General features: G+C 41.6%; 2 protein-coding genes across 3 annotated transcripts; both read right to left on the minus strand.

The window, feature by feature from the left end:
• Positions 1 to 2,348: 2,348 nt before the first annotated feature.
• nemp1 (nuclear envelope integral membrane protein 1) lies at positions 2,349 to 8,844 on the minus strand. Of its 2 annotated transcripts, XM_063015574.1 has the most exons (9): positions 8,742 to 8,844; positions 7,093 to 7,214; positions 6,551 to 6,770; positions 4,754 to 4,826; positions 4,392 to 4,485; positions 4,146 to 4,260; positions 3,820 to 4,045; positions 3,488 to 3,664; positions 2,349 to 2,933 (listed from the first exon to the last, which is right to left on the minus strand). In XM_063015574.1, the coding sequence occupies exons 1-9, from the start codon at positions 8,842 to 8,844 to the stop codon at positions 2,729 to 2,731; spliced, it is 1,335 nt and encodes a 444-aa protein (XP_062871644.1). In that variant the 3' UTR covers positions 2,349 to 2,728. The 2 variants fall into 2 exon arrangements, with proteins under 2 accessions (XP_062871644.1, XP_062871645.1); XM_063015575.1 differs by lacking the exons at positions 7,093 to 7,214; positions 8,742 to 8,844 and adding an exon at positions 6,895 to 6,948.
• A 979-nt stretch (positions 8,845 to 9,823) lies between these two features.
• si:dkey-126g1.9 (uncharacterized) lies at positions 9,824 to 12,581 on the minus strand. The gene is made up of 2 exons (XM_063015880.1): positions 12,402 to 12,581; positions 9,824 to 10,797 (listed from the first exon to the last, which is right to left on the minus strand). The coding sequence occupies exons 1-2, from the start codon at positions 12,579 to 12,581 to the stop codon at positions 10,660 to 10,662; spliced, it is 318 nt and encodes a 105-aa protein (XP_062871950.1). The 3' UTR covers positions 9,824 to 10,659.
• Positions 12,582 to 13,032: the final 451 nt, after the last annotated feature.

Genomic DNA, 13,032 nt, shown 5'->3' on the forward strand with positions numbered 1-13,032 from the left:
TACATGCAAATGCCCCACGTCCAGATTGCACAGAGTACTCAGGAATCCTGACCGACGGGAACTCGAGAACATTTGCATCACGCAGGAGCAAAGCCGACGAGGAAGTGGCCGCAGAGTCCAACCTCGAGTCAGAAGGAAAGCAAAAGCCGAGCGGCGCAGAGGGACAAAGAGGGACACAAAGGAGACACTGTGAGACGTTTCTGCTTACTGCTGGTTCCTGAACAACTTGCGGTGACTAGAAGAAGCTAAAGGTCATCGTCACCACATGATTTGAATGAGGTGGGTTCGGACGTGGTGCAGGCGGAGGGGAACAGGAGTCTGGTTGGGTTGGGAGATGGAAGTATGGCAGTGCTGACAAGAGAACAGATGATGTGAGGGTTTGTAAATAGGGGGAAATGCCCCAAATTTTTATCACACACATGTGCAGTCTACATTGTGGGTTAAAGTTGCTGTGTTTCTTTTGTGCAATATAGAAAAAATATATAAATAGGAAATAAAAGTGAGTGTCCCGGGGGTGGCTCAGTGGGTAGCACTGCCGCCTCACAGCAAGAAGGTCCTGGATTTGATTCCCAGGTGGAGCGTGGGTTTCCTCCAGGAGCTCCGGTTTCCTCCCACAGTCCAAAGTCGTGCAAGTGAAGTGAAGTGGAGATACAAAATTGTCCATGACTGAGTTCGATATTAAACTTGTGAACCGATGAATCTTGTGTAACCTGTAACTACCTGTTCTGTCATGAATGGAAGCAAAGTGTGTAAAACACGACGGTAAAATCCTAATAAACAAATAAAATAAATAAGTGTCCTGATTTTTTTTTCCATGAACCGCTTTAACCTGGTCAGGGCCATGATGGGTCTGGTTCCACAGGGTAACCCTGAATGCAGGGCAGAAATACCCTGGACAGGGCGTCAATCTATCTCAGAGCTTCGGCTACAACCAGACACAGTCGATAATGTCTGTGTAGACGCCTGGCTGGCCAATAGCACCAGAGATTCGAACTTTAAGCTGATGAATCATGCAGGGCTGGCGCTAGGGGGGGGCTGAGGGGGGCATTGCCCCCCCAAATTGTGTCTTTGCCCCCCCAAATTGTGTCTTTGCCCCCCCAAGCACAATGCAAGCAACGGCTATTTTTAAAATTATCTCTGAACCAATCACAAAAATGCATTTTGTTTTACAGTGTGAAGATATTTCCTTGCTTATTCCTGATTGGCTCTTTGAGTCATATAAAAATCGGCAGACTGCCCCAAACAGTTCAGTTGGGCAGTATATGTTCTGTTAGTGTGAGCGAGAGGCAGGTATACTGGTAAACACTTTTTTTTTACAGAATTTGTATTCTTTTGTTTTCTTTATATTTTAATTTCCCAATAATATAAATATTCTCACTCATTCCTATTTCCACGTTTGAATATTCTCAGTCTGTGTGTAGGTACATTTGTCAGCTTTGACTTAAATTTGTATTAAAGCCTTTCAAGAAATAGAGTTGTTCTATTAGTAATGGCAATTTAATTAAGGGGGCGTATTAAAATGAAATACAATTAGATAATCTTTTTTCTCCATTTACATAATCAACATGTATTTTTTAATCATTGGGTTTTAAGTTTAAGTTCGAAAACATGCATTTTTATTTCTTTACCTCATACATCACTTTAAGCCAGTATCAATAGCTTGGCTGTCATCATTCATGCACAAATCAAGCCTTGAATATATTTCTGGCTTCAAAAACATGACTATCAACATGCCCCCTCATTAGGTTTTACTGCCCCCCCAAGCAAAGCAGTCCAGAACCGGGGCTGATCATGTGTAACCTGTAACTACCGGTCCTGTCATGACTGTAATCAAAGTGTGTAAAACATAAATCCACATAAATAAATAAACAAAGAAAGAAAAGAGCATCTAAAAACCTCCATCACCTCTTTATTAAGCACTTACTAACCTTCTATAGCATCTTATTTAAAGTAAAGTAGCAAATGAGTAGGAAATATTTATTATGGAAGCTCTTTTGTAAGTCGCTGTGGATAAGAACGTCTGCAAAATGACGAAAATGTAAAATAAATAAATAAGCAGCCTTTTTGTGTACAGGTTTGTGTGGTTGACAGCAGGTAAAATCCTACAGCATAAACAGTGCAGAATAGATTGCTCCTTAAGTTCCTTCAGGATTAATAAAGTATCTATCTGTCTGTCTGTCTTTCTATCTGTCTGTCTGTCTACAGTTGATTTTGGATTTTAATCCTTTTCATTGGGCTTTTGCTGCCACCTTGTGGTCACTGATTTATTCTGTGCTGCAGTATTAACAACGTTTACGCTCTTAAATCAGAAAAGCAACTTTAGACAAAACTGATTTTTTTTTAGCTTTTATTGTTTCATAAAAATAAATTCTGGGTGCTTGTAGATAAGGTTTCTTTAATGGTCTAAAAAACATACAACAAAACGTGTCCGGGTCACGGAATAAAACACAAAAGAAACACTACTTAAAATAAACCCTGAACAGAGACCTGAATACAGCCGGGAAAATGAAAAATCCACCAAAGTCTCAGTATTATGACAGAATAAGTCCATGTTCTAAAACCCCCTGGAACAGAACCAGTTAAATTGACTGGTTTTCTCGTCTTAACACAAAATGAAACTTTATAATCAGACCCTCAGTGCTGAGAAGAATCTGCGCTGGATTTAATCAGTATTGCAGTGCTGTGGTAGTAAAATCACAAATCTGTTTATTCACATTCATCGTCCTGGTCAGGAGCCGTCAGACCAGGTCCTGTTTGGCGTGTGGTTTGATGGAGAAGAGACCTGTGGTTTCTCATCATCCGTCTCCCAGTCTTCCTCCTCCTCGTCAAACAGATCGTCCTCGAAGAACGACGAGCCCAGACCGTACTCCTGAGCGTGGACCGAGGCCTCATTGGACAGCAGGTGAGGGGAGCCCTCGATAAAGTCTGCAAACCTGAGGACGGAGCAGAACAGGACTAAACAGGACTGAACACAGGACTAAACACAGGAACTAAAACAGGACTGAACACAGGAACTAAAACAGGACTGAACACAGGACTAAACACAGGACTAAACACAGGAACTAAAACAGGACTAAGAATAGGACTCATGACAGAACTCAGAATAGGACCAGAAACAGGACTAAAAACAGAAGTCAGAAAAGAAATAAAGCAGGACTACAACAGGACTAAAAACAGGAGACAGAACAAGACTAAAACAGGACTAAGAACAGGAATTAAAAACAGAACTGAGACAGGACCAAAAACAGGATTAAAACAGGACAAAAAAGACCAAAAACAGGACTGAAAAAAGGACTAAAACAAGACTAAAACAGAACCAGAAACAGGACTAAAATAGGACCAAAACAGCATCTAAAACAGGACTCAGAACAGGACTAAAACAGGAGTATAGAACTGGTTAAAAGCAGGGCTAATACATACATATAAACTCTGTACAATTTGAGTACTGTGTATGAATGATGTATCATCGTTTTAAGAATCCTCTGACCTTTTGGGAGACTGCAGCCTGGACACCATTTTCCAGGTGTTAACATCTGGACTGCTGCAGTGCTTCCTCAGTTCCTCCAGAGCTTTCTGAGTCTCCACCTCGGCCTGTTTCTGATACTGCTCCTCCGTCAACAGACTCCGAGGCTCCGGTTTCCAGCGAAGCTTCAGCTTCAGCTTTCTGTGGTGAAATGAAACACAATGTTAAAATGCAGGTTAGAGGTGGGAGCTCAGTGCTCTACCACTGCTACTCCACTACCAAGCTGACACTGTTGGGCAACAATGAGACTAAAGTCTCTGCTGAATGACAGAAATGTAATTTGACAGGGTACTCACTGATAAACACTTAACGCTGTAGATAAAGGATAATTCAGATTCTTGGCACAGAAAGCAGCCACCATGATCGCCAGCGCCACCTGCTGAACCTGCATGCCGGAGTAAATCAGCAACATTCCAAATATCTGCAGCGTCCAGGAGAGGATGTTGATGCTGCGCTCCTCCACCAGCGGCCCGTGACGATAACACACAGCGAAGCTGATGAAGCCGACGACCGCAGTGTAACCTAGAGAAGAGGAGGATCGGAGGTGTGAACGTCATGTGGGGTCACCATATTTGTTCATTACAGTGTTTGCTTTGATTGTAGATCGAGTGGAAAGTCTCACCGATGACCAGGGGCCAGTGTTCTTTCAGGATGACCTGCAGGTTCTTAAACACGAGCTGAATCACATACAGAGAGAAGGACCAGCCTCCCACCAACAGCACATACACGGGGCCTTTCTGTAACCAAGAACGTACAAATCAACATTAATAATGTGTCATCGATACGTCATGAGTCTGTCAGTAAAACATAATGACCAGAGTGAAGACAAAATGAGAATAAAATAAACAGTGTGTGTGCTGACTGTTACCTTGGGCATAAAACGTGACAGAACGAAGATGATGATAATGAGCGAGGCGATCATGCCGGTACTCATTCCTGCTGAATAGTAGAACACCTGACTCCTATAGATCCAAACAAAGATCAACATCACTGGCTGGTTACACGTCATTTTTACAACCAGATGCACATTAACATCATGTTAAAGACACTGGATATTCCACAGTCTAAACTGCACCCTCCTAAATGTTTCAGAAAGTGATTCTAACCCTACCTAATCACACCCATAATCATGTAAAAATGATTTAGGTCACTTGAAGTCACAGCAGTACCTAATGTTGGGTCAAAGAACAGGATATTTATCTAGAATACAGAATGTAACAGTAAAATTACCTGCTGAGATGATCTGCAAAGCAGAAGAGCAGAACTCCAGCAGCAAACACCAAGAACAAGTAGATATCAAATTCTGTACGGGAGAAATAAGAAGTTCTGATTGTGGATAAAAGAAGCGACTTGTTAGAGGCTATAAGAACTGCTGTATGAAGTACATTTAGAAGCTATAAGAAGTGATCTATAGAAGAAGAATATCTATATCTAAGACGTGCTGTTAGAAGCTATAAGAAACAACTTCTTAGTGGCTATAAGAAGCAACTTGTTAGTGTCTATAAGAAGCTGATAGTGGCTATAAGAAGCGACTTGTTAGAGGCTATAAGAAGCGACTTGTTAGTGTCCATAAGAAGCTGATAGTGGCTATAAGAAGCGACTTGTTAGAGGCTATAAGAAGCGACTTGTTAGTGTCTATAAGAAGCTGATAGTGGCTATAAGAAGCGACTTGTTAGAGGCTATAAGAAGCGACTTGTTAGAGGCTATAAGAATCGACTTGTTAGAGGCTATAAGAAGCGACTTGTTAGAGGCTATAAGAATCGACTTGTTAGAGGCTATAAGAAGCGACTTGTTAGAGGCTATAAGAATCGACTTGTTAGAGGCTATAAGAATCGACTTGTTAGAGGCTATAAGAAGCGACTTGTTAGAGGCTATAAGAATCGACTTGTTAGAGGCTATAAGAAGCGACTTGTTAGAGGCTATAAGAAGCGACTTGTTAGAGGCTATAAGAATCGACTTGTTAGAGGCTATAAGAAGCGACTTGTTAGAGGCTATAAGAAGCGACTTGTTAGAGGCTATAAGAAGCGACTTGTTAGAGGCTATAAGAAGCAACTTGTTAGAGGCTATAAGAAGCGACTTGTTAGAGGCTATAAGAAGCTGATAGTGGCTATAAGAAGCGACTTGTTAGAGGCTATAAGAACTGATGTATAAAGTTTTGTTAGAGGCTATAAGAAGCTGTTAGTGGATATAAGAAGTGCTGTTAGCAGCTGTAAGAAGCTCTGTTAGTGGATATTATACATTCTGTTAGTGGATAAGAGAAGTTCTGTTGGTGGCTACAAGAAGCTCTGTAAGAGGCTATAAGAAGCTCTGTAAGAGGCTATAAGAAGCTCTGTAAGAGGCTATAAGGAGCTCTGTTCATGGCTAAAAGAAGTGACTTGTTAGAGGCTATACGAACTGCTGCATAAAGTACATTTAGAAGCTATAAGTAGTGCTGTAAGCTGATATAAGAGGCTATAAGAAGTGGCAATAAGAGGTGCTCTAAAAAGTGTTGTTAGGAGCTATAAGAAGCTGTTAGTGGATATGAGAAGTGATGTTAACAGCTGTAAGAAGCTCTGATAGTGGATTTAAGGAGTTCTGTTACTGGCTATAAGAAGCAATGTAAAAGACTATAAGAAGCTCTGACTGGCTATAAGAAGCTCTGATAGTGGATATAAGAAGTGATGTTAGCAGCTATAAGAAGCTCTGTTAAGAAGCTCTGCTAAGAGAAGTGTTGTTAGAGGCTATAAAAACTGCTGTATAAAGAGATTTAAGAGGCTATAAGAAGCTGTTAATGGCTGTAAGAAGCTCTGTTAGAGGCTATAAGAGGCTCTTATAGTGGCTAAAGCAAGTGACTTGTTAGAGGCTACAGGAACTGCTGGTAGAGGCTATAAGAAGCTCTGTAAGTGGCTAAAAAAAGCAACTTGTTAGATGCTATAAGAAGTGCTGTCAGTAGATATGAGAAGCTCTGTTAGCAGCTATAAGAACCAGCGTTCGTCACATCCTTCCTTTTTTAAAGCACATGAGATTCTGACAGAACCGGAGACTCACGTCTGCTGGGTTTTACAGTGTAAATGGTTTTGGGATCTGAAGGGTCGACGCGGAAGCAGGTCTTCTGATGGAACAGACTGACGCTCACGGTGCTCTCGTTGGTCCGCTCATGAATAAAGTGCTGAATGATGGACCAGAAACTTAAATGTTCCAGCTCCTCCAGCTCCTCCTCGTCTTTTACAACCGTCACCTTCAGCTGCCTGGAGCTCCATACGTGAACCTACCAACCATCACACAGAACCACACACAGTTCAGAGGTGATATCGGCTAATCATTAATTTGAGTAAGACACGCTGAGCCGCCTTGGTTATAGTTCAGTGTATTTCTGTTCATGTGATGCTAACCTGTGATTTATTCTCCTCCATGCTTCAAGTTATGAACTAGTGATAATCTCTACATGATTTATTTTCCAGGGTTAATATTTTTTTCAGTGCATTTAATAATTCTCTTATTATTCTCTTATTATTCTCTTATTATTCTCTTAATCTCTAATAATTCAGTCTTTTTTCATAAAAGATTTGATATGAGCAAAAAACAGTCACTTGTATTCTGGTCCAGGTCTCCCTCCATCCAGGAACAGAGACTGAATTCAGGTAGCAGAAGTGACGCGCTTCCTCAGTTTTAACTTCCTGTCCATCTGAAATTTCGATGATGTTTCGTGTAGCTGCACAAAGTGAAGACAAAAAGATTCTGACTGTTAGATCATATCACTCAATACAGAAAAGAACATGAGATCAAACTGACGATAGAAAATACCGCACCAACGTCTTAGAGCTAAAGTATGTGAAAGTTCTACTCTTCTAACTAATGTAAATATCACTCTACAAAGTACCCAGAACAAATCAAACACAATATAAATAAACATTTTTTATACCAGGTACAAAAAAGTAACACCCAACTGAAGCAGATTAAACCTTCATCTGGTTCCACGTCTCACTGATGTGATTTATTATAAAGGCACAAGTAATCAGAATGTAAATAAAGAATTTTTAATTATACATTTTTTTAGTTAATCCGGGGGTGAAATGGCTAAACAGCTCCACCATTTGAGAGGTGCACATGTCAGTGCGCTTTCAGAGCAGGTCCCAAGATTGGATACAAATAAGGAGACCTTACTACTTCTTACAGACCTATCACACACACACACTCCTCACTAACACACACACTCCTCACTAACACACACACTCCTCACTAACACACACACTCCTCACTAACACACACACTCCACACACACACACACATACATACACACACACACACACACACACACACACCTCACTCTCACACCTTATTCACACAGAATTTAATTCAGTTCAAAGGAAGCTTTACTGGCATGACAAATATGGACATTAGTATTGCCAAATGGCGCACACCCTCACTAACACACACACACACACACACTTCTGTCTTACACACCCTAACACTCTCTCTAACACAAGCACACACACACTCTAACACACACACACACACACTTCTGTCTTACACACCCTAACACTAACACAAGCACACACACACACTCTAACACACACACACACACACACACACACACACACTTCTGTCTTACACACCCTAACACAAGCACACACACACTCTAACACACACACACACACACACACACACACACACACACACACTTCTGTCTTACACACCCTAACACTCTAACACAAGCACACACACACTCTAACACACACACACACACACACACACACACACACACACACACACACACACTTCTGTCTTACACACCCTAACACTCTCTCTAACACCAGCACACACACACACTTACACACACACACTCACTTACACACAGACCTACCACACACACACTCTCTCTAACACACACACCTCATTGACACACCCCTCACACACACAAACACCTCTCATTAACACACTCACACATTCTCAAACTCACATACATATACACACCCTCTCTCTCTAACGCGCACCCCCCCCTCTCTCTCTCTCACACACACACACTCTCAAACTCACTCACACACACCCTTACTCTCTCACACACACCCTTACTCTCACTCCCTCTCTCACACACACCCCTCACTCATACTCCCTCTCTCACACACACCGTGTTAAACAGGACAAACACTAAACTGAGTCAGTCTCAAAACAAACTCCGCCATTCACTTAGTTACAGTAGTTCCACCTCACTACACATGTAAATAAAGACACCTGTTACCTGATGTGAAGTGTAAGAACGAAGATACAAATAAAAGCGTAAACGCGACATTTGTTACATTTACTAAATAAAACTCCTCTTTCATTTTCATGCATCCCGCCATATTGTTGCGTTCTCTTCCTCTGCAGCATCTTCAAGCAGCTGTGAGTGTAGCGCGGTTGGACTCACCGGCGCCCCCTCGCTGCTCTCCGACCTGTAAACATGATCCCTGGAGGGGGTATGCTTTTTACTCACTCACTCACGTTTAGCAGGTATCAGGTGGAACTTCCTCCACATCAGGGAGAAAATAGCACAATTTTAATGTACTTTGCATCAGTCATAGTCTATTTATCAGTGTATAACTGAATAATAACCCAGAGCGCATTGACATCCAATTCGTTTAATTCAGGAAGGCAGTAAAAAGAAATATTATGTATATACTAGGGCAAGCCGTAGCCTAGTGGTTAGGGTTCTGGACTAGTAATCAAAAGGTTAAGCCTCACCACTGCTCCTCAGGTTGCTGCTGTTGGGCCCTTGAGCAAGGCCCTTAACCCTCAATTGCTCAGATTGTATACTGTCACAGTACTGTAAGTCGCTTTGGATAAAGGCGTCTGCTAAATGCTGAAAATGTAAATGTAAAATATACAGTGGGTCAGGCTGCTCAGGTGGCGCAGCGGTAAAAACACACACTGGAACCAGAGCTGGGATCTCGAATACATCGTATCGAATCTCAGCTCTGCCTGTCGGCTGAGGCTGAGCGGCCACATGAACAACAATTTACCTGTTGTTCAGATATGGGCGGGACTAAGCCGGAGTGCGATTACGACCTCTGCTGGCTGATTGATGGCGCCTGCACAGAGATGAGAAAAGAGTGCTGTCAGGGTGTGTCTCTCCGTACACAACGCTGAGCTGCACTGCACTCGTCAAAGTGTAAGTGGTAAAATGCATACGGCATGCTGCCCACGTGTCGGAGGGGGCGTGGGTTAGCTTCGTTCTCCTCAATCAGAGCGGGATTGGCATTGGTGGAGAGGAAGCGTGACGCAATCGGGCAATTGGATGAGCTAAAAAGGGAGAAAAATAGTAGACCAGGTAGTTGTGATTGCTCCTGTGTTTTATTTCATGTTTACATATGAACATACAGTATTTTTCTCAGCCGGAAATACCACAATGTGCCAACACCTTAAACCTCACTAAACACCCATCAAACAATCCTGAAATAAAACACCCATCCTGTTATGGCTGCTTCTTTCTGCTCTTTAAAATCCCTCTGCAGCTTCTGTATAGATATCCACACACCACTGACATGCTTAATCCTCACATTTCACCTACAATCAACTGATCATTAAAAACATCATCTGAATCTTTACGTTTCACATTTATTTTACTACTTACACACAAATTTAAACAAAGTGAAGGTTGAGGTTCACACTAAAGATGGGAGAGCTCATCAGTACATTATCCTGGGTCCAGAGGGTCAGATTTATTCAAACACACACACACACACACACACACAAACTCACACTTTAAACTTGTGAAAGGAAACCAGAGTGTTCAGAGGAAACCCACACTGACACAGGGAGAACATGCAAACTCCACACAGAAAGGACCCTGGCCACCCAGCCGGGGAATTGAACCCAGGATCTTCTTACTTTGAGGCAACTGCGCTACCCACAGCCCCAAAATCAATAATGTGTAGTTCAATAAGATTAAAATCAGTTTCTTGCAGCCATGTGTATTGTAGTGGATGACCCCCCCCCCCCAACACACACACACACACATCAGTTGAAGAACGTTGTGGGTCACTTATTTTGCTCCAGGTTGCCAGTTATGATCCCAAAAGAAGAGTCTTTTCGTCTATAACAGATCTATAAACAAAACATTGCAAGATGCTTAGTATATCGAAAGATAGTGTGCTGATATATTGCTCAGTCTCGTTCTCTCAGTGCTTTTGCTTTGCTCTTCTGTACTCGGGGACGAGTGTGGCGGCTGCACTGAGGGGTGTAGAGTACCCCACTGTGAAATTCTGAAGTCCCAACATCAGACACTTCCAACTGAAGTGCAGCGCCTTCCTCACGCTCTACAAAACAAAAATAAATATCAACACACTGCCAAACTGATCTACTGTATACAATCAATGTAATATTTATTTATTTATTAACGTCATGTTTTACACACTTCTGTTACATTCATGACAGGAAAGATTCATCACATCAAGTTTAATATCAAACACAGTCATGGACAATTTTATATCTTTGAATTACATCATTTTCATGTCTTTGGACTGTGGGAGGAAACCAGAGCTCCTGGAGGAAACCCACACAGACATGGGAAGAACAAGCAAACCCCAGACAGAAAGGACCCGGACTGCTCCACCTAGGAATTGACTGAGAACCTTCTTGATTCAAACCCTATAAATTTGTATGTTCTTTTATTTTCATCATACAACTAGGCTTTCAATTATGCAATTTGGTTACTGTTGGTGGCATTTTAAGTGGTACAATGCTCTTCCTGACATACAAAATCCCCCTAAATACATACATACCCCCCAAAAAATTCATTTTCACCAAGTGCTTTATTCTATTCAGGGTAGAGGTGGGTCAGGCACCACCTGGAAACACTGGACTTGGAGCTGGAATACCATATACATATACCAAAAAACTTTTTTCACAAATTAAAAACAGCTCTTTTATGACAATGTGACCTTTTCTCTGGGATAAAAAGTCAACAGGATACCGGAGAGTCATTTCCTTGTTCTCACAATGGCAGGACTGCATGGGGTCTAAACACACGTCTTCCTTTTTTAAGATCCAAAACATTCCCTATCCTAAAACCTGTAATCCTGTAACATTAACCCCTTAGACTCGTATGCATTTCGGTAAGTACTATTCTTGCCATGCAAAATCTTCCAGCTTTTGCTCTGCAGCTGCTTTCCTCAAAACCTACATTATATTTTCTACGGGATTTAAATCTGGAGGCTAAGAAGATCCACTAAAAGAGATTTCAGGATTTATTACAAACATAAACAGAGCAATGATCCAAAACATATTACAGAATAGTTGATCTTATGGGCTTAGAAATTAAACATGGATGTTTCAACAAGGCAGCAAACACTAAACATTATGCAGCAAAAAGCTAATCAGTTGCTGACTGAACATATTGTGTATTTTAACGTCATCTTTTACACTTTGGTTACATTCATAACAGGACAGATAGTTACTGGTTACACAAGATTCATCAGTTCACGTCTTTAACGTCATACACAGTCATGGACAATTTTGTATCTCCAGTTCACATCACTTGCACGTCTTTGGACTGTGGGAGGAAACCGGAGCTTCCAGAGGAAACACACACTGGCACGGGGAGAGCATGCAAACTCAGGACCTTCTTGCTGTGAGGCGACGAGTCATTGTGCCACCCAGTTAAGAGGCAAAATGTACAAATCAGACAAAAGGCAGGTAATTATTGAAATGATTACTGGAATAAGTAACTATAATTTCTCTGAAAACTCTATACGTACACTGTAATGAACACAGGGATCAAACCCAGGTTCCTAAGACCAGCTGCACCACCATGTCACCAAACATGATATAGTAGTAAATTATATTGATACCTGATCTAGTGAAAAGAGTACAGAAACATTATCAGCCCCTAATATTACATGAGAAATCTAAATCATCTTGCCTTTTTGTATTTTTTGTACTTCTCTTTCTTCTTGGCTTTCTTCTCCTCTCGTGCTTCTTGCCTCTTCTCCTGATTTTCACTCTCCTCTAACGGCACGTAGTTCTTCGGCCAAGCCTGCCGGCGGTATCCGCTCTCGTCCTGGCCTTCGTCCGTCGTCTCCACGAGGCGTTTAGGCTTCATTTTGCCCTGTAGAGCTTTTCCTACTTCACTGAGAGGATGTAGGATCGTGGAGTTGGACCAAGTAAAATGGGAGGGTTTTCTGAATCAGCTTTGCATACAATACAATTGCTCTCCTGCTTTTTTACAATAGGTCACATAGTCGCAGGCTGTGGTCTGGGGATGAAACTACCAGAGTGTTTATTACTGACAGATTAACTGACCGGCATTCCATTTCTGAATCGCGCATGTGTGAAAGTTTTAAGGCCCAAAGACATTAACATCTTGTCAATTTGTCAGCAACGTGGATGTTGGATCTTCTACTAATTCAAGCTAAAAGGACATTATATATGTATATGTATGGCCACCTATATTTAGAAAACATGCTGCCACACAGTGTCTGTCTGTGTTACGAGTTTCAATCTTCTTAGTGTTTATAGACCTTGCAGTGTTGAGCATTTTATAATTTATGAAT

Source organism: Trichomycterus rosablanca, chromosome 19, assembly GCF_030014385.1.
Source record: "Trichomycterus rosablanca isolate fTriRos1 chromosome 19, fTriRos1.hap1, whole genome shotgun sequence".
NCBI classification, from domain to species: domain Eukaryota; kingdom Metazoa; phylum Chordata; class Actinopteri; order Siluriformes; family Trichomycteridae; genus Trichomycterus; species Trichomycterus rosablanca.

What these genes read in the sequence shown, in the direction of transcription:
- si:dkey-126g1.9 (XM_063015880.1), bottom strand. Translation starts at nt 12,581, where the DNA reads ATGAAGCCTAAACGCCTCGTGGAGACGACGGACGAAGGCCAGGACGAG. An exon ending in AGTACAAAAAATACAAAAAG is followed by an intron (nt 10,798 to 12,401) that starts GCAAGATGATTT and finishes TTTGTTTTGTAG; the next exon opens with AGCGTGAGGAAGGCGCTGCA.
- nemp1 (XM_063015574.1), bottom strand. Translation starts at nt 8,844, where the DNA reads ATGGCGGGATGCATGAAAATGAAAGAGGAGTTTTATTTAGTAAATGTA. An exon ending in TTTGCAGATCATCTCAGCAG is followed by an intron (nt 4,486 to 4,753) that starts GTAATTTTACTG and finishes TTGGATCTATAG; the next exon opens with GAGTCAGGTGTTCTACTATT. An exon ending in ACAGCGTTAAGTGTTTATCA is followed by an intron (nt 3,665 to 3,819) that starts GTGAGTACCCTG and finishes ATTTCACCACAG; the next exon opens with AAAGCTGAAGCTGAAGCTTC.